Source organism: Moschus berezovskii, chromosome 5 (assembly GCF_049115385.1).
Source record: "Moschus berezovskii isolate FMDL1 chromosome 5, NW_MosBer_1.0, whole genome shotgun sequence".
NCBI classification, from domain to species: domain Eukaryota; kingdom Metazoa; phylum Chordata; class Mammalia; order Artiodactyla; family Moschidae; genus Moschus; species Moschus berezovskii.
Genome location: NC_142464.1, coordinates 33,588,038 through 33,610,298, shown reverse-complemented (window position 1 = coordinate 33,610,298; position 22,261 = coordinate 33,588,038). Strand labels below are relative to the sequence as shown.

The window sequence follows — 22,261 nt, the reverse complement described above, 5'->3', positions numbered from 1 at the left end:
TCTGAATATAAGTTAAATAAGCAGGGTGACAATATACAGCTTTGACGTACTCCCTTTCCTATTTGGAACCAGTCTGTTGTTCCATGTCCAGTTCTGACTGTTGCTTCCTGACCTGCATACAGGTTTCTCAAGAGGCAGGTCAGGTGGTCTGGTATTCCCATCTCTTTCAGAATTTTCCACAGTTTATTGTGATCCACACACTCAAAGGCTTTGGCCTAGTCAATGAAGCAGAAATAGATGTTTTTCTGGAACTCTCTTGCTTTTTCCATGATCCAGCAGATGTTGACAATTTGATCTCTGGTTCCTCTGCCTTTTCTAAAACCAGCTTGAATATCTGGAAGTTCATGGTTCACGTATTGCTGAAGCCTGGCTTGGAGAATTTTGAGCATGACTTTACTAGTGTGTGAGATAAATGCAATTGTGTGGTTGTTTGAGCATTCTTTGTCATTTCCTTTCTTTGGGATTGGAATGAAAACTGACCTTTTCCAGTCCTTTGGCCACTGCTGCGTTTTCCAAATTTGTTGGCATATTGAGTGCAGCACTTTCATAGCATCATCTTTCAGGATTTGAAAAAGCTCAACTGCACGGGAAATAGATGGGGAAACAGTATCAGACTTTATTTTTTTGGGCTCCAAAATCACTGCACATGGTGATTGCAGCCATGAAGTTAAAAGACGCTTACTCCTTGGAAGGAAAGTTATGACCAACCTAGATAGCATATTAAAAATCAGAGACATTACTTTGCCAACAAAGTCCGTCTAGTCAAGGCTATGGTTTTTCCCGTGGTCATGTATGGATGTGAGAGTTGGGCTGTGCAGAAAGCTGAGCACCGAAGAATTGATGCTTTTGAACTGTGGTGTTGAAGACTCTTGAGAGTCCCTTGGACTGCAAGGAGATCCAACCAGTCCATCCTAAAGGAGATCAATCCTGGGTGTTCATTGGGAGGACTGATGCTGAATCTGAAACTCTAATACTTTGGCCACTTCATGAGAAGAGTTGACTCATTGGAAAAGACCCTGATGCTGGGAGGAATTGGAGGCAGGAGGAGAAGGGGACGACAGAGGATGAGATGCCTGGATGGCATCATCGACTTGATGGACATGAGTTTGAGTGAACTCCGGGAGTTGGTGATGGGGGAGGCCTGGCATGCTGTGATTCATAGGGTCACAAAGAGTTGGACACGACTGAGCGACTGAACTGAGATATATGTCCATACTTTTTTAGATTCTATTCCCATATAGGTCATTAACACGTGATTCAGGAATCCTACTCCTAGGTGTATATCTGGAAAAGATGAAGGCTCTAATTAAAAAAGATATATATGCTGAGTGGGATTGCTGAATCATGTGGTAACCATTGTATTTTGATTTGCACTTCTCTAATAATTAGCATTGTTTAGCATATTTTCATATGTCTGTTATGTCTGTTGGCTATCTGTATGTTTTGGAGACATGTCTGTTTAAGTCTCCTGCCCATCTTTTGATTGGATTATTTGGGTATTTTTGTTACTGTTCAGCATACCATTCTAATTCTCTGGTGAACATGTCTGTTATCCAGAGAGAGAAGAGGATTCTGGACAAAATCAAGGTCACACTAACATTAATGGGGCAGGTAGAGAAGAAAAAGACCAAGAACAAATGTTCAGAGATGCTGTTGTTTTGAAGTAACAGGAGGAGAAAGAGTCTTGTTGCAAGGATATTAAATAAGAGAGTCAAGAAAAGTCCATTGGATTTGTCAAGATATCATTTAAGACTTTTGCCAGACTAATTTTGATAATTTTAGAGAACTTTGTTAGATTGTGGTTTTAAGAGTGATTGGGTGGTTAAGAAGTAGGAGACACAGAATTAATGACCAAAGTCATTTAACTCTTTGAAGATGTCATATTTTCTTTCATAAGATAAGCTAGACCATATGCTGTCATATAAGAAATTATTCTTTTAAGAAAAAAATTCATTTTAGTTGTTAATACTGCTTAATACTAGAACTTTGCATGAAAATTAGCCACTCTACTTACTGCCCCTGCCCTCCCCACCAGCCAGGAGCTTAGAAGTTTTCTATTAGAATAGTCACAGTGCCTTAAATTTTGGTGGTGGTTTAGTTGCTGAATCATGTCCGACTCTTTGTGACCTCATGACCTGTAGCCCACCAGGCTTCTCTGTCCATGGGATTCTCCAGGCAAGAATAATGGAGTGGGTTGCCATTTCCTTCTCCAGGGAATCGTCCTGACCCCCAGGGATCAAAACAGGGTCTTCTGCATTGAGGGCAGATTCTTTACTGACTGAGCTGCCATGGAAGCCCGTCTTAAATCATTAGTAAATGTAAAACACAGAAATATGGATGTATGCACAAAAAATTCGAATGGTAAGGATTCACTACTGAGATGTTCTGTCATAGTTTGGGGGAGTCCAAAAATAATACCCTCCGTTGGCAGCCCACTCCAATATTCTTCCCTAGAGAATCCCATGGACTTAGGAGCCTGGCGGGCTAGGGTCCATGGGGTTTCAAAGAGTCGGACATGACTGAAGCAACTTAGCATAGCATCCCTGCCCACGTTCAGAATCATTGGCGATATAAGCAGATGAATTCTCTGGTGGAATTCAAAATAACTGCTTTAAAATTGATAAAGTCTAGAGTGAAGGACAGGGCTTATTTGCATAGTCACAAAGTAACAGCTAATACTTCAGGGCTGACTTAGATATGTTTACTAATAAGCTTGTTACGGGTACAGCTGGACAGCCAAAGAGAGAAACAGAATTCTTGCCCCTTCTGTGAAAAGATCAGGAGCCCAGAGGGGCTGAGCTATACATACCTAGTTCTCTTTCAACTTATTAACGAGATAGATCATTCCTCTCCTGGATAAGGGAGGCGGCAGTTGCCGGGTGAGGAGGCAGAAGCGTCACTGTAATAGAAATTCCTGGTGAGGAAGCTTGAGACCAGGGGAAACGGGGTTACTGCCTCGTTTTATTTTCCCGTGTGCTCTTTTAATGAGGTATAATTCACGCAGACTCAAATGCACAGATTTTAAGTGTACAGTTTGAGTTTTCACAAATGTACATCCTTATGTAATCACTATTCCCATCAAGATATCAACATTCTAACACTTTTTAAATGGATTCACGGTAAGAGTTTTTTAAGTAGTAGCCTCTTAATTCATTTAAAATGCTTAAAAAATATATTAAATTTGTAATAATTCTGTTGACAACTTTTACTGTCTCTGGGTGAAGAATTTAGTGAACTTTTCCTCAGGAAGTCTCACATCTTTACATATATAATTATTTCTATGGAGAGACTGAATGGTGTTTTTTAATTGAGTAGAAATCTTTTTAAAAATGTACGTGGTTTTCAGTTATATATTTTATATCCTTAAGTACTTAAACTGGCTTCATTAATATCTTTCTATATTAAAATATAATATCCTGATTTATATATCTGATAATATGGAATGCATATTTAACAGGTAACATTTATTGAATACCTTCCCTTCCCCGTTGGTATACTTTGGCTCATAAGTGGGTGATTCAGAGGAGGATAACTAGACAGCTTTCTGCAAGTAAGGAATGCATTCCTTTATGCACTGAGTTAATTTAACAAATATTGACTGGCTACCTTTTTGTGCCAAGTAATAGTATAGTGCAATGACTATAATTGACAAGGTGCCCCATACAATATAGTGGGGGAGCAGCTGTGAAGGGTGGATGCAGTGATAGAAAATGACCCTGGAGGGTTGAGGAAGAGAAGATTTAGACGAGCACGGATGGTCTCTGGGGTGGTGACAGTTAGGCTGAGACTTAATGAGAAGGGGTTGTCAAGCCGGGAGCACTGGGGATAGAATCAAGGAAAAGAAAGAAGTAAAACAGGTCCAGATGTCTATACACAAGGTATTAAATAAGTCCTAACTACTTTTATTACTTGTTGACTAATAGTTTTGATGGATTACTATAATTTGATTAATAGGGTATCTTGTTTTTTCCTCAGTATTGTGGTAAATATTTGTTGCTTTTAGTAGTATCAACTTATATCTTATATCTTATTCATACTTTTGGGGCTTCCCTTGTGGCTATTTGGTAAAGAATCCGCCTGCAGTACGGGAGACCTGGGTTCGATCCCTGGGTTGGGAAGATCCTCTGGAGAAGGGGAAAGGCTACCCACTCCAGTATTCTGGCCTAGAGAATTCCATGGACTGTATAGCCCACGGGGTCGCAAAGAGTCGGACACGACTGAGCGACTTTCACTTCCTTCATACTTTATTTCAGAAAAATCAACCTAATAGCTCCTTACTAAGATTGAACAAGTATATCTGAGATATGATTCCCTATAACTTCTTTTTACTTAACAGAAGGCATACGTATGGACATAGTTTTCTTTTCCTTTAGGGAAAAAAATCAATTTCTTTCTTAAGCTATTTGAGCTCTCTTCAGAAAATAAGTATTAACAGTGGTTGTAAATGATACACTGAAATTTTTAATAAAGTTTATTTAGGATTATTAGGTTTGCCACAAGTTGTATGAGGCATCACTGGAGCACGTTAGTGTTATATAACATAAATTTTTAAGTTTACTTTTTCCTGGGTTAGCATGGAAAATAAATGAGCACTTATTTTATAATTGTTGTTCTTTAGTCAGTCAGTAATGTCCAACTGTTTGTGACCCCATGGACTGCAGCATGTCAGGCTTCCCTGTCTTCCCTGAGTTTGCTCAGACTCATGTCCATTGAGTTGATGCCATCTAATTATCTCATCCTCTGCTGCCCCCTTCTCCTCCTGCCCTCAGTCTTTTCCAGCATCAGTGTGTTTTCCAATCAACTGCTGTTCGCATCAGATGGCCAAAGTATTGGAGCTTCAGTGTCAGCATCAGTCCGCATTGACTGGTTTGATTTCCTTGTAGCCCAAGGGACTCTGAAGAGCACAGTTTGAAAGTATCAATTCTTAGGCACTCAGCCTTCTTTATGGTCCAACTCTCACATCCATACATGACTGCTGGAAAAACTATAGCTTTGACTATATGGACTTTTGTTGGTAAGGTGATAGCTCTGCTTTTAATATGCTGTCTACGTTTGTTATAGCTTTTCTTCCACGGAGCAAAGGTCTTTTAATTTCATGGCTGCAGTCACCGTTCTCAGTGATTTTGGAGCCCAAGAAAATAGTCTGTCACTTTTTCCATTTTTTTCCCCATCTGTTTGCTGTAAAGTATGAAGTGATGGGACCAGGTGCCATGATCTTTGTTTTTTCAATGTTGAATTTTAAGCCAGCTTTTTCACTCTCCTCCTTCACCTTCATCAAGAGGTTTTTTAGTTCTTCTTAGCTTTCTGCCATAGGGTGGTGTCATCTGCATATCTGAGGTTGTTTATATTTCTCCCAGCAATCTTGATTTCAGCTTGTGCTTCATGCAACCCAGCATTTCGCATGATGTGCTCTGCATATAAGTTAAATAAGCAGGTTTGACAGTATACAGCCTTGATGTACTCCTTTTTCAAATCTGAACCAGTCCCTTGTTCCATGTCCAGTTCTATCTGTTGCTTCTTGACCAGCATACAGGTTTCTTAGGAGGCAGGTAAGGTATGCCCATCTCTTTAAGAATTTTCCACAGTTTGCTGTGACCCACACAGACAAAGGCTTTCACGTAGTTAATGAAGCAAAAGTAGATGTTTTTCTGAAATTTGTCTAGTTTTTTCTATGATGCAACGGATGTTGGCAATTTGATCTCCAATTCCTCTGTCTTTTCTAAATCCAGCTTATACATCTGGAAGTTCTCCGTTTATGTACTGTTGAAGCCTATCTTGGAGAATTTTGAGCATGACTTTCTGGCATGTGAATTGAGTGCAATTGTGTATTAGTTTGCACATTCTTTGGCATTGCCCTTCCTTGGGATTGGAATGAAAACTGACCTTTTTCAGTTCTGTGGCCACTGCTGAGTTTTCCAAATTTGCTGACATATTGAATGCAGCACTTTAGCAGCATTATCTTTTAGGATTTGAAATAACTCAGCTGGAATTCCATCACCTCCACTAGTTTTGTTCATAGTGATGCTTCCTAAGGCTCACTTGACTTCATATTCCAGGATGTTTTGACTGTAGATGAGTGACCACACCATTGTGGTGGTCCAGGTCATCAAGACCTTTTTTGTATAGTTCGTTTGTGTATTCTGCCACCTCGTCTTAATATCTTCTGCTTCTGTTAGGTCCATACCGTTTCTGTCCTTTATTTTGCCCATCTTTGCTTGAAATGTTCCCTTGGTATCTGTAATTTTCTTGAAGAGATCTCTAGTCTTTCCCATTCTGTTGTTTTCCTCTCTTTCTTTGCACTGATCACTGAGGAAGGCTTTCTTACCTCTCCTTGCTGTTCTTTGGAACTCTGCATTCAGATGGGCATGTCTTTCCTTTTCTCCTTTGCCTTTCATGTGTCTTCTTTTCTCAGCTATTTGTAAGGCCTCCTCAGACAACCATTTCACCTTTTTGCATTTCTTTTTCTTAGGGATGATTTTGATCACCACCTTCTAGTGCTACGAACCTTCGTCCATCATTCTTCAGGCACTCTGTCTGTCAGATCTAATGCCTTGAATCTATTTGTGACTTCCACTGGATAATCATGAGGGATTTGATTAGGTCATACCTGAGCGGCCTAGTGGTTTCTCTCTTCTGTTTGCGTCCGAATTTTGCAGTAAGTCTATTGAAGTATATACCTTATTTGAGGCAGGGTGCTCAGGGCTGGTGCACTGGGATGACCCTCAGGGATGGGATGGGGAGGGAGGTGGGAGGGAGGGTCAGGATGGGGAACACATGTACACACGTGGCTGATTCATGTGAATGTGTGGGGAAAACCACCACAATATTGTAAAGTAGTTAACCTCCAATTAAAATAAAAAAGAAAGGAAAAAAGAAAGTTTACACCTTATTTGAAGTAAGAAAATGCCTGAGTTCACGATCTGAGCCACAGTCAGCTCCTGGTCTTGTTTTTGCTGACTGTATAGAGTTTCTCCATCTTCAGCTGGGAAGAATATAATCAATCTGATTTCGGTATTGACCATTTGGTGATGTCCATGTGTAGAGTAGTCTTCCGTGTTGTTGGAAGAGTGTGTTTGCTATGACAAGTGCATTCTCTTGGCAAAACTGTTAGCTTTTGCCCTTCTTCATTTTGTACTCAAAGATTAAATTTGCCAGTTACTCCAGGTATCTCTTGACATCCTACTTTTGCATTCCAGTCCCCTGTGATAAGTCGTCTCTTGTGAGTCAGACGGTAAAGAATCTGCCTGCAATGCAGGAGACCCGAGTTTGATCCCTGGGTCAGGAAGATCCCCTGGAGAAGGGAATGGCAACCCACTCCAGTGTTCTTGCCTGGAAAATCCCATGGATTGAGAAGCCTGGTGGGCTACAGTCCATGGGGTCACAAAGAGTCAGACACAACTAAGTGACTAACACTGACATCCCTGTGAAGAAAAGGACCTTTGTTTGGTGTTGGTTCTAGAAGTTCTTGTGGGTCTTCATAGAACTGTTCAGCTTCAGCTTCTTCAGCATTAGTGGTTGGGGTTTAGACTTGGATTCCTGTGATATTGAGTGGTTTGCTTTGGAAGCGAACCGAGATCATAAGCTGGCAATGTACAAAATTCTGTTAAAATTTATACCTTATTTTGAAGTACAAAAATGCCTGAAATTCAAATACTAGAGCAGCAATCAGGGGTCTTTGGTATCCTATTAGGGTGTCTGTGATATCAAAATTATTTGCATAGTATCAAGACTCTTTTTTCTCTTTTTCACCGTGTTGACATTTGCATTCACAGTGTTCTAAAAGTAATTGGAGTTGAAAACTGCTGGTGCTTCAGTATGTGCTAATCAGTAGTAGCAGTAAGCTGCAATAATTAGTAGCTATTAAATTCTTTATTATCATATATTTGAGGTTGAAAAAAATACCAGTTTCACTTAAGAATGTCCATGATGTGGGCTTCCCTGGCGGTCCAGTAGTTAAAACTTTGCCTTCCAATGTATCAAGTATGGGTTCAGTCCCTGATCTGGGAGCTAAGATCTTGCGTGGCTCAGGGTCAAAAAATAAAAAATGAAAAAGAAGAAAACAAAACAGAAGCAGTGTTGTAACAAATTCAGTGTAGATTTTTAGCATGTTCCACGTCAGAAAAAACAAAAGACCATGTTTTTAAAACTCTCAACCTTTTCATACACATTTTAAAAGTATACTAAGTGATAAAATGGGAAGTACAAATAAAACACTTGCATTGCATTGTAAACTCTAATAGTTATCTCTAAGTAAAGCAGTTGTGCACTCTTGAGTTGTGAGCTGACTGAGATACTTTTTTTCCATGGAATAACTTTTTTTTTTTTAAGAAATGAGAGATAAACTGGCTTTTCATATTTGGCAGATATTTTCTCGCAAATGAATAAGGTTAATTTGTCACTGAAAAAAAAAATTGACAGTATCTGTTCCTAGTGATAAAATTAAGAATTTTTAAGAGAAAATTGGAACTTTGGAAAACTTTATTACTTTCAGCTTGATAGCTTCCTAATACCTAGTCTTTAAAAAAGATTAGTGATGATATTAACAAATATGATATCTTGAAATAGTACAATGAAATGTGTCAGTAGTTGAAAGATATGCATATCTCCATGACCTAATTTTTTTAAATGATCATCGATGATAAACATATTGCATGTATAGAAGCTTCAAAGTGCCAAAGAGCAATGGATTTTCATGTAACTTGGCAGTGCTCATTTGTATTGTTTCAGATTTCACATGGCAACTAATGTTTAAAAAAATCCTGCTCGTTAAGTTTTGGTATGGTATCAAATAATGCCCACCATTATCTGAAGAGGCAGTTAAAATACTCTCCTGTTTCTCAACTGTGTATGTGTGTGATGCTGAGTATTTTTCATCTACTCAATCAAAACAACAAATTATAAAAGATTGAGTACAGAAACAAATATGAGAATCCAGTTTTCTTCTATAGGGAAGACATTACAGAGATTTGTGAAAATGCAGAGCAATGCTGCTCTTCAGTAAGTTTTCTCAGTTTTGAAGTATTTTTCATTAAAAATATAATTATGTTAATAGTTCTATATTAGTTTTAAATGAATTACTAAATTCAGTCTTTAAAAGTCTCATTTTTAATTTTTAGTATGTTAAATATCAATATAAATAATTTTAAAAAGAGCTTTTTCATACATGATACTATACACAGAAAAATCCTAAAGACACCACCAGAAACTGTCACACCTTATCAATGAATTTGGTAAAGTTGCAGAATACAAAATTATTATACAGAAATTTGTTGAATTTCTATACACTAACAATGAACTATCAGAAAGAGAAGTTATGATGATAACCCCATTTACTGTTGCATCAAAAAGAATAAAATATGTAGGAATAAACCAACCTGAGGAGGTAAAAGACATGTACTTGGAAAACTGTGAGACATTGATGAAGGAAATTGAGATTACACAAGCAGGTGAAGATATACAGTATTCTTGAATTGAAAGAATTACTGTTGTTAGAATGACCATACTCCCCAAGGAAATCTACAGATGCAATCCAATGTCAAAATACCAATGACATTTTTCACAGAACTAAAGCAAATAATTTAATAATTTGTATGGAAGCACAGAAGACCCTGAAAAGCCAAAACAATCCTGAGAAAGAAGACCAGAGCTGAAGGAATTACACACCTTTACTTCAGACTATACTACAAAGCTGCAGTCATCAAAACAGTATGGTGCTGGCACAGGCAGCACCATAGATAAATGAAAGAGACTAGAAAGCCCAGAAATAAACTGATACACTTATGGTCAATTAATATACAACAAAGGAAGGCAAGACCATACAGTGGAGAAAAGACGGTGTCTTCAGTAAGTTCCGTTCCGTTCCGTTCTGTCGCTCAGTCGTGTCCGACTCTATGCGACCCCGTGGACTGTAGCCTACCAGGTTTCTCCGTCCATGGGATTCTCCAGGCAAGAATACTGGAGTGGGTTTCCGTTTCCTTCTCCAGGGGATCTTCCCGACCCAGGGATCGAACCCGGGTCTCCCGCATTGGAGGCAGATGCTTTAACCTCTGAGCCACCAGGGAAGCGTAGTGCTGGGAAAATTGGATAGCTACATGGAAAAGAATGAAATTAGAACATTTTCTAAAACCGTATGCAAAGCTAGACTCCAAATGGATTACAGACCTAAATATAGGACCAGAAATTATAAAATTCCTAGAGGAAAATATAGACAGAACACTTTTTGATATAAATTGTAGCAATAGTTTTTTGGATCAGTCTCCTAAAGCAAAGGAAATAAATAAAAGCAAAAATAATAATACTAGTAGTAAATATTTTCTCCCATTCAGTAGGCTTTTCGTTTTGCTGGTGCTTCTCTTTGATGCACAAATGTTTTTAAGTTTAACTAGGTCCCATTTGTTTATTTTTGCTTTTATTTATTTCCTTTGCTTTAGGAGACCCCAATAAGGGGTTAATATTCCTAAATATATAAGTAGCTCATACAGCTGAAAATCAGAAAAAACAAGCAACCTGATTAAAAATGGACAGAAGACCTGAACAGATATTTTCCAAAGACATGCAGATAACCATTAGGCACATTAAAAAATGTTCACCATCATTAATCATCAGGAAAATATGTCAGAACCACAATGAGATATCACCTAACACCTGACAGAATGGCTGTCATTAAAAAGACCACAAGCAACACATGTTGGTGAGGATGTGACGAAAAGGGAATCCTTGTATACTGTTAGTAGGAATGTAAATTGGTGCAACCCCTGGAAAACACCATGGAGATTTCTCTAAACATAGAACTACTATATGAGCCTGTAAGTCCACTCCTGGGTATACACACCAGAACACTAATTCAAAATGATCCCTTCATCCCAGTGTTCATAGCAGCCCCTCTCCCTATCTTACACATACTAATTACCACCACTTTGTTCTCTGTATCAGTAAGTCTGTTTCTTTTTCACTATATTTACTAGTTTGCTGTAGTTTGTAGATTCTACATATAAATGATATCACACATTATTTGTCTCAGTATTCCAGTATAAAAAAAGAAGGAAATTCTGCCATTTGCAACAACGTGGGTAGACCTAGAGAGTATTATGCCAAGTGAAATAAGTCAGACAAATACTGTATGTTATCATTTATATGTGGAATTTTAAAAATACAACAAACTAGTAAATACAGAAAAAAAGAAACAGACTCACTGATACATAAAATAAAGCATGGACAATAAAAGGGTAAAGGATTAAGTAGTACAAACTATGATGTGGAGAATAAGCTACAAGGGTATATTGTATAATATAGGGAATATAGCAAGTATTTTATAATAACTATAAGTGGATTATAACCTTAAAAATTGTGAATCACTGTATTCTACACCTCTTACTTACATAACATTGTACATCAAATATACTTCAATAAAAATTTAATAACTCTTTGGGATCCTAAATAATTTTTAATATGTAAAAAAATTTAACAGTCTATGGTCTAGAGCCTTTGACTGTGTGGATCACAATAAACTGGAAAATTCTGAGAGAGATGGGAATACCAGACCACCTGACCTTCCTCTTGAGAAACATATATGCAGGTCAGGAAGCAACAGTCAGAACTGGACATGGAACAACAGACTGGTTCCAAATAGGAAAAGGAGTATGTCAAGGTTGCATATTGTCACCCTGCTTATTTAACTTGTATTCAGAGTACATCATGAGAAACGCTGGGCTGGAAGAAGCAGAAGCTGGAATCAAGATTGGTGGGAGAAATATCAATAACTCAGATATGCAGATGACACCACCCTTATGGCAGACAGTGAAGAGGAACTAAAAAGCCTCTTGATGAAAGTGAAAGGAGAGTAAAAAAGCTCAACATTCAGAAAACGAAGATCATGGCATCTGGTCCCATCACTTCATGGGAGATAGATGGGGAAACAGTGGAAACAGTGTCAGACTTTATTTTGGGGGGCTCCAAAATCACTGCAGATGCTGATTGCAGCCATGAAATTAAAAGATGCTTACTCCTTGGAAGGAAAGTTATGACCAACCTAGATAGCATAATAAAAAGCAGAGACATTACTTTGCCAACAAATGTCCATCAGCTGTGGTTTTTCCAGTGGTCATGTATGGATGTGAGAGTTGAACTGTGAAGAAAGCTGATCGCCGAAGAATTGATGCTTTTGAACTGTGGTGTTGGAGAAGACTCTTGAGGGTCCCTTGGACTGCAAGGAGATCCAACCAGTCCATCCTAAAGGGGACCAGTCCTGGGTGTTCATTGGAAGGACTGATGCTAAAGCTGAAACTCCAATTTGGCCACCTCATGCGAAGAGTTGACTCACTGGAGAAGACTCTGATGCTGGGAGGGACTGAGGGCAGGAGGAGAAGGGGATGACAGAGGATGAGATGGCTGGATGGCATCACCAACTCGATGGACATGAGTTTGGGTAAACTCTGGGGATTGGTGATGGACAGGGAGACTTGGAAGTGCTGCAATATATGGGGTCACAAAGAGTCGAACACGACTGAGCAACTGAACTGAACTGAACTGATGGTCTAGAGAAATCCATATATAATTTAGGAGAAGAGCAGTGTTTTAAAGGGCTTCCCAGGTGGCTCAGTGGTAAAGAACCCGCCTGTCAATGCGGTAGACCCGGGTTCAGTCTTTGGGTCTGAAAGATCCTCTGGAGGAGGAAATGGCAATCCGCTCCAGTATTCTTGCCTGGGAAATCCCATAGACAGAGGAGTCTGGAGGGCTACCATGTATGGGGTTGCAAAAAGTCAGACTTGACTTAGTGAGTGAGCATGCAAGTGCTGTAAAATCCAAAATGTACACATTTTGATTTAAAGCTGTACTTTGAAGTGTTTAAGTGGCAGTTTGTAAAAGCTTTATATTAGTGAGCATCCCCATAGACTGGGGCTTCTGTTCATGGAATTCTCCAGGCAAGGATACTGGAGTGGGTAGCCATTCGCTTCCTTCCCCGGGGGATCTTCCCCATCCTTGGGTCTCCTGTATTGTAGGCAGATTGTTTACCATCTGAGCCATCAGGGAAGCCCATAATAATAAACAGACTTTATTATTTTAAGTCAAATTATTTTGAAACTTTTCTAAAGTTTCATTTTCATTTTATGTTTTTAAAATGCAACAGAGGAAGCCAAAAAAATGCAATCCATTATTACTTGCAAAGCTTATGTAAGATTTTGTGGACTTTTCGTTTTTTTCAGTTAACCATAGCTGGTTCGTGAACAAAAAAAATTAAAAAAAAAAATAAAATAAAACCCGAAAAAAAAAAAAAAAGAATGCTGAAAAGATGTTCTGTGACTATAGAATATTCTTGGTATCGTACCGATACAGTGACTATTTTATATGAGCTAAATGGATAAACTTTTATTTAAAAATGAGGAACGTATTTTAGGGAACGTATATGAAAATCAATTCACCATAATGAGAGCCTTTTGCCTGTTTGTACTGTTTATCTTGTAACATGATGGTTAGTGAGGTTTCTGATTTCTCTTTTTTTCTCTAAGCAGATAATCTCAGTGATACCTTGAAGAAGCTGAAGATAACAGCTGTTGACAGAACTGATGATAGTTTAGAAGGATGCTTGGATTGTCTACTTCAAGCTTTGACGCAAAATAGTAAGTTTTTTTTTTGGGTGGCGGGGGCAGTTCCCTGGTGACTCAGACGGTAGAGTCTGCCTGCATGCAGGAGACCTGGGTTTGATTCCTGGGTTGGCATGATTGCCTGGAGATGGAAATGGCAACCCACTCCAGTATTCTTGCCTGGAAAATCCCATGGATGGAGGAGCAAAGAGCCGGACACGACTGAGCAACTTTGCTTTACTTTAGTTTAGTAAGTTTTTTTTATGTTTACTCAAATGCCAAACAAAAAAAAATCAAGTCAGCAATTGTTCAGAAATTCATTATAGTTTAGCAAATAACTTGCATTCACATTGTTCGAATTCTTTTGAGTCCTGTGTTTGAATACTGATGTCGTTTTACTTGTTCCACCCTCCTACCTACCTCCCCACTCCCAGGATACTGAAAGCCAAGTTGATAGGCAGAAGAAAGGAGGAATTGATTGGTAGTGATGACATTAATACCAATCCCAGAGAGAGGGAGTTCTTAACAGACATGCACCAAGAATTGTTTTTCTTCTTAACACCTACATTTGTGCTTTAAAAAAAAGACTGTGTTTACATGTGGAGAGGAGAAACAGAGAGGAAGCTTATGAAAAAAGGAACAAACAGAGAGGGCGCTTAAAACCCTTAACATTTTTTTATGATAGCTTTTTAATCATTTTACTTTAAAATAATGTATGCTTAGATTTAATTGGAAAGAGCCATCATCAGTCATCCAGAAATCCCTTAAAATTGAGGTAACTCTTGAGTTTTGGTGGTGTGGTAAATAATACTAGAGATAAAAATTACACAGCTCTTTACTGACTAATTCATTGTGTAGTTGCATTTTAGCCATCATATTTCTAGTTATTAATTTCTGTATTATCACAGTGAATAGGTAGATACAGAATGATTTTCATTTGTTCTCTTAATTCTGTTTGGTTGTACTTTGGTTTATGCTTTACTTGTTTTTAATTATGCCTTTATTTTACCCTGGGAATGATTATATAGCTGACAAATAACTCAGGAGGGAAGATGTATACTGTATTGTTAAATTTGAAGCACTCTGAAATGTATGCTTTTTTTTTTCTTTAGTAAACTGTGATTAGAAAATTAAAATAATTGATTGCAGTGGTCTTCATGAAAAAGTGCATTTTAAAGCTGGCTTTTAAAATTCTGTTTCAGTAGTTGTTTGCTTTTGAGATTACAGTTTTGTTTAGCTGTTTGATCTTAGAGATATCACAGAAGGGGTTTAAAACAGGGTGTTCATTGAGACCATGTGGATAAAGGGCACAGTGGTAATGAAAAGGAACAATAAAAAAGGGACTTCCCTGGCGGTCCAGTGGTTGTCTTTGCTTCCCGTGCAGGCGGTTTGGGTTCCATTCTGGTTCAGGCGCTCAGATCCTGTGTGGCAAAGAGCCAAAAAACAAAACGCAAGCAATGTTGTAACACATTCAGTAGGGACTTTAAAAATAGTCAACATCAAAAACAATTTAAAAAAAGAGAAAAGAGAATGTGTAAGGCTTTGTTCACCAGTGTAGTAGATATATGTGGCTATTTAATAGTTATAAGTATTTTACTCTTAACTTTTCAGTAACCCTATTTGGTTGGTGACTACCTTATTGGGGATCATAGACGTAAACTATTCACACAATGGCAGAAGATTCTTATGGGTAGCGCTGGTTTTAAAGATTAGAGAAAACCACATGATGACCTGATTTTTACACATGCCTATATAGGTCGATTTACATAATATGTAATTAGTCTACATAAATTGAGTATCTCAAGTCCATTTTTTTTTTTGAAGCATTGATTTTTATAACTTCTCTTGTTTTAAATGGCGCAGTTTTTTCTTTATGTTAGAAACATGTAATATTTTCCGAATGGACCTTTCATTCAGTACCTGAAGGACAGGGATTCCATGTCCTTGGTTATTCATTGAGAGGTGCTCCGTGCTCTCCTGGAAAGACTGAAACCCAGAGAAAGTTGATGAAGAGAAATGAAAAAAAGGAAGCAAAATTTTATAGTGTTTCATTTATTTATTTTTGCCTATTCTACTTTTTTGATTTTTTATTAGAAAACTGAAATTTACAATGTGTTTATATCACTCTCTGAGTACATGGCATTTAAAAACAACATCATTACAGAAAGATAACAAAAATACAAAGTCTTAAAACCTACAGGATATGGAAAACATTATCCACTGAGGCCTTAAATGTAGTAGACTTTACATAAAAAGGAAAAGCAATGAGTATACAAGTATACAGCCAGTTTAAGAAGTTAGCAAAATAAACAGAATAATCATAAAGAAAAGAAAGCAACTAATACATACCAGGTATGAATGCAATAAAAATAAAGATAAAATTGAGAGGCTCAACAGAGTCAAAGCTGCCTTAAAAAGCTTCTCTAAAAAGGGAAACATCAGGTAACAATAATCAACAAGAAAAATCTTGCAAATAAACAATACTCAAAATGGGAATTAGTCATAGAAGCATTAAGAATATAAATAATAGAAACAATTTAATGCCTATACATTTGAAGATTAGTTGTCTTGTATACAGGGTTAACAGATTCAGGAAATACTGACAATGTATGGTGTTGAATTAAATTTCAGACTCATTGCAGAGTTTTTAGCCCCATTTATTGAAAATGGTCTTGCAATTATATTTCATAAAATGTTAAGGACAAATAGTTACACAATGGTAATGAAAACAACAAACTGCCAATTTAATCACTGACTCTTCAGCAAGGGAACAAAAGGGGTATGTCTTCTTAAGAATCTGTAACAAAATTGTCTTCACATCTGAGACTGTTGACACAAAAGAATTTGATATAGGAAGAGGTAGTTCCTGCAGATGTCCTGTCTTTAACTTCCAAATGATATGTATCATTGATTGAGCGTCCACTGTGTACTCAGCCCTAGACTTCAGACTTAATCTGTTGTCTGATCTTTCCTGTGGACCCATGATGAGGTATTATATACATCACCATTTAAAAGGTAGGGAAACGGTCCCTTTAAGTTTACTTGCCTTGCTCTGGCAGAATCCAGAGTTTGAATTTTAACTCTTAGTTTATAAAACTGAAAAAACTACATTCTGAGTAAAGTGCAGCTTTTTTCTGAGTTTATAGAATGTGAAAGAAAGTGTTTTCAGAAACTAGATTTTAATATTGTTTTAAATTTTTGCTTTTTTAAAAAAAGTAGTTTCAAATTATTAGTACAGAGGAAGGAGATTTATAAACCCATGAGCTGTATATTTTTAGATATTTATTGATGTGTTTTATAAAATTAACATCCAGCTTTTAAGCAAGAAAAATTTTGAAAATATCAATGATATGTTTATTTTATACAGTTGTTTTTACTTCTCTGAATAAAGTGCTTGATCCATTGCTACTTCTGTGCTCTTCAAGGTAAAATTATAAAGCATGTAACTTAGGATCTATTCTGGTTTTTTACACAGAGAAATTCTAGTTTCATAATTCTTCCTTTGGTGTCAGGTGTTCTAACTAAAAATATCAGTGTTTGCATTAGTATTGCACCTGATCAAGAAAGAATGGTTTCTCTATCTATACATGATGGTAATGTGGGTAATGGAAGTCTAAAAGTTTTATTTTATTATTTACTAACCTGTCATTGGAAGGGACATTTCTGAAAGGAAAGAAATCATGCTTTTAAGTTTTTACATTGTGGGAATTTACAAATAATTAGAATCTGAAATTAGAATTTTCACTTTGCATGACTTCAGAGTGTTTTTTGAATTTGGAGTGAGCATTAAATCTAGTATATGTAAGGATCCTAAGAGACAAAAATTGAAAATTTGAGTATTTGCTAGACTTTTTGGAAAACATTTTGTTTAAGCAAGCATTTTGTGTACATCTGAGATCTGAATTAATATAGAAGCATTCAGTCACTCATTTATTACTAAATACTTCGTATCTCAGCTTTAAAATGTTTTTAGTAAATATATAAAGGCTACCAGTAAAGAAATCAGCCTGGTTTATTCTGGTCTCTCTTGATTAAGGGAATAGTTAAAAGATTCTTGGTAAATGCTTGTTGAGTTGTAGTATTGGTACTCTATTTCATGCTTATTTGAAAATGTAAAAACAGGTCACATTTTTGTCTCTAAACATTAAGACAGGAATTGTCCTTAGAGAATATGACATCTGATCCACCTTGTAGGACAACCTACTAGCATAAATTAAAGGCCTCAAAATAAGCAAAATTAACAGTCATTCATAATAAAAATTCTGTTCTGTTGTAAGAGAATGGGTACCATGTTCTTGTTGGTTGGGGGAACCACAGAACAATAATAGCATGATCACCAACACAGCTTTTACATCTTTTTCCTAACAGATTAGACTGTTTTCCTCTGTCTTACTGCCTCATATACCTTTGTGTTTTAACTTAATTGCCTGGTGGCAGTTATTTATTATCTATAGAAAACCTTATGAAAGAACATCAGTTTACTTGATTTTAAAGAAGGAAATATTTCGTATCTAGTTCACGTTCATAACTTCATAATATTCATTTCCCCATTGAATTCTTGGGTTATTTCTTAGCCCTTGTTCTTTTATTTTATTCATTATGTTGATTTTTGGTTCCCTATTAGGCTATAATCCTAAGCATATCAAATAATGTACAGGAGCTGTTCAAGTAGATCATAAATCTTTTCTAACATTAAGAATTTTCTGTTGTCATTTACTTTTAGTCTGCTTTATGCCTTTAATTTTTTTGAACAGACTCATTGTCATGTATCAAAATTATTTCCTAAGTTAAGGACTTTGAAATTTATTATCAACTGTTTTTCAATAGCCTTATTAAATCTGCAGTTACTGATCATGAAAGATTGCTGCTGTTTTAGTAGAAATAAAAGTTTATTTTACTTAATTCTTTCATAGTAATATCTAGAGATCACTTTTTTACTCTAAGGTATCAAATGTACCACAGAGTGTTATGTCTTTTTTGCAAGGTGAATTATGTTGGTCTCCTCCTTTATATACTTTTGTATTGAGTCCATTATTCATGAGGGCTTATAGCTGATGCTAATCATAAATTACCAAGGGTTCAGTTTTTATTAAATAAAGAAAGAAAGTGAAGTTGCTAAGTCATGTCTGACTCTTTGCGACCCCATGGCCTATAGCCTACCAGGGTCCTCTGTCCATGGGATTTTCCAGGCAAGAATACTGGAGTGGGTTACCATTTCCTTCTCCAGGGAATCTTCTCAACCCAGGGGTTGAACCCTGGGTCTCCCGCATTGCGGGCAGACACTTTACCATCTGAGCCACCAGGGAAGCCCTTATTAAAGGTAGTATTTGAAGAGTGGAAGAGGCTGAACTAGAGACTGTGGCCAACTCAAAAGACACTGAGAGTTCTTGATGAATTAAGATCTCCTGGATCTTCCCTGTAGCTTAGACGGTAAAGAATCTGCTGCAATGCAGGAGACCCAGGTTTGATTCCTGGGTCGGAAAGATCCTCTGGAGAAGGGAATGGCAATCTACTCCAGTATTCTTGCCTGGAGAATCCCATGGACAGAGGAGCCTGGCGGGCTACTGTCTGTGGGATCGCAAAGAGTCGGACACGACTGAGCGACTAACGCTACACTGCTACTACTACTAGTGCTTGTTCAGTCGCTAAGTTGTGTCCAGCTGTTTGTGACCTCATGAACTGCAGCACGCCAGGCTTCTCTGTCCACTTTGCCATCTCCTGGAGCTTGCTCAGATTCCTGTCTGTTGAGTCAGTGATGCTATCCAACCATCTCGTCCTCTGTCATCCCCTTCTCCTCCTGCCTTAAATCTTTCCCAGCATCAGGATCTCTTCTAATGTGTCGGCTCTTCACATCAGGTAGCCACAGTATTGGAGCTTCAACATCAGTCCTTCCAATGAATATTCAGGATTGATTTGCTTTAGCATTGACTGGTTTGATCTCCTTGCAGTCCAAGGGACTTTCAGGAATCTTCTCCAACACCACAGTTCGAAAGTATCAATTCTTCAGCACTCAGCCTTCTTTATGATCCGATTCTCACATCCATACTTGACTACTGGAAAAACCATAGCTTTGACTAGATGGACCTTTGTTGGCAAAGTAATGTCTCTGCTCTTTAATACACTGTCTAGGTTTCTCTTAGCTTTGCTTCCAAGGAGCAAGCATCTTTGAATTTCATAGCTGCAGTCACTGCCTGCAGTGATTTTGGAGTCAAAGAAAATAGTCTGTTACTGTTTCCATTGTGTTTCTCCATCTATTAGCCATGAATTGATGGGACTGGATGCCTTGATCTTAGTTTTTTGAATGTTGGATTTTAAGCCAACTTTTTCATTCTCCTTCTTCACCTTCATCAAGAGGCTCTTTAGTTCCTCTTACCTTTCTGCCAGCAGGGTGGTGTCATCTGTATATCTGAGGTTATTGATATTTCTCCTGGCAGTCTTGATTCCAGCTTGTGCTTCATCCAGTCTGGCATTTCACATGATGTACTCTGCATATAAGTTAAATAAGCAGGATGACAATATGCAGCCTTGATATACTCCTTTCCCAGTTTCGAACCAGTCTATTGTTCCATATCCAGTTCTAACTGTTGCTTCTTGACCTGCATACAGATTTCTCAGGATGCAGGCAAGGTGATCTGATATTCCTATAGTAGTGGTGGCCATCTAAATTTGAATTTTCCTACACAGTCTAAAAAGATTTTGTATAAAATCAACAAAAAAGATCGGATAAAATAAAACATTCATAATCTGTGTTGGAGAAAACTAAGAACTTCAAATTACTAGGAGAGAGAGAAATAAATACCTATATCTGACCTACTCAGCTTCAGATCCCATTTTAGAGAGAGTTCATGAAGACTGCAGAGACTACATGGAAAAGACAAGAGGGGTTGAATCAGGAGCCCTCGGGGTGATAATTTACAATTAAAATTGTTTTTCTAAAAATCTTACCTTGGTGGGAAAATCCTAAGATTTGGGCTTAGATTCAGTTAGAGCATTGGCTCTTCGGAAATCAAAAGGAGACTTTTGTGTCCTAGGGTACACAAGACCCTAGGCAGCAGATCAGGAGAGTGCCTCTTGTGAGGATGAAATTGTTCTCCCTTGTAGGCTTGGTGATGAAGGGAAAGAAGGACACAAGATAGAGAAATTTAAGTGTCCTGTAGAAGTAAGAAAATCATGCTGTTAGAAGACACACTAATAACTCTCTTTGGTTTAATTTCAGATGAAGGAGCTTTCGAACTCAAAAACCTGAGAATTGATCCTAAATCTTTTCCTTAATGTATGCAACTTTTATTGCTAGTTAAAGAAAAACTATACACGGAAGAGCCTGGCACGCTACAGCCCCTGGGATCACAGAGAGTTGGACTTGACTGAGCGACCAACACTTTCACTTTTCACACACTGAATAGGATATTGCGGGTTATGTATGTACATAGGTACTACAAGGGAAAAGCAGAAAATGAGAATCGAAACATTTTTGCTGTTAATTTTTTTTCTCCTAAACCAACCATGAAGCAGTTACCAGTAACAGAACACCATGACCCATATTAAATAAGCCTTTATAGATATGAAAAGGAAAAAGAATATATGAATAAGAAATTCAGAAACTTGGAGCCAGTGTGGATAAATACTAGGAAGATGTGAAGTAAAAGTTGAAGAAAAAGAATCATTTTAAAAATTAAAAGTAAATTACAGGGTACCAAGAAGGAATAGAGAAGACTGAAAATTTAATGAAGTACATTGAGGAAAATGGGTCAAATGAAGACAAAGGATCAGAGAGAAAAGGACTAATATAAAATGTAGGCAAAATTTTTTTTTGTTTTTGTTTTTATTTATTTATTTTTTTTGTAATTAATTTATTTTTTTTTGGAGGCAAATTATTTTACAATATTATATTGGTTGGTTTTGCCATATATTGACATAAATAATTTGTCTCCAATAAAAAATAAATTAATTACAAAAAAAATAAAACAAAAAAAGATCTAACATACCTGCAATTGGAATCCTTAAGGAGAAAAACAAAAAATTGAAATGGAACCCATATTTAATTAACTATGAACTTTTCTGAAGTAGAAAACCAGAATATATATGTTGAAATTGCCCACCATGTGCTTATGAAAATTGATCTTGAGGAAGTTTAGCAAAACTTTGATACTGCAAAGGTAAAAATAAATACAAAAAAGAAATCCTCCAGGCCTCCGTGCTAAAAGGTTAGGTTATTTAAAAAGAAAAGAAAATTAGATTGGCATCAGACTCTTCAACAACAATATGCAGAACAATTCAATATTAGAGCAGTATTTTCAGAAAACTCAAGGAATAAGAATTTGATATTGAGCCAAAGTGCTCAGTAAATATCAAGGCTATGGAAAAATTCTCCTCACCATGGAAGAACACAGGGAATACTATACTCATCAGCCTTCCAGAGGAATCTTCTAAACTTGTGCTATTCAATACAGTATTCATTCTCTGTCATGGCTATTGAGCATTTGAAATGAGGCTAGTCTGAGCTAGCGGTCCTATAAGTATAAAATGCATACTGTTTTTTAAAGACTTAGTAGTTCCCCAAAAGTCGAATGTCTCATTAAAAGTTTTAAAATTAGTGATTACATATTGAATGTCACTTCTTACATTTTATAAAATATTTATAAATATTTTTGTTGGATCTTTGTAAACCATCATTTCTTGAA

General features: G+C 37.1%; 1 protein-coding gene across 4 annotated transcripts in view; it reads left to right on the top strand.

The window, feature by feature from the left end:
* Nucleotides 1–22,261, top strand: part of RAP1GDS1 (Rap1 GTPase-GDP dissociation stimulator 1) — a 164,142-nt gene that overhangs the window by 35,630 nt on the left and 106,251 nt on the right. For 3 of the 4 annotated variants that reach the window (XM_055435080.2, XM_055435082.2, XM_055435079.2), the window contains exon 2: nt 13,506–13,616. In XM_055435080.2, the coding sequence (XP_055291055.1) occupies nt 13,506–13,616 (111 nt within the window). The remainder of the gene's footprint in view (nt 1–13,505; nt 13,617–22,261) is intronic. The other variant, XM_055435081.2, reaches the window with a different exon arrangement.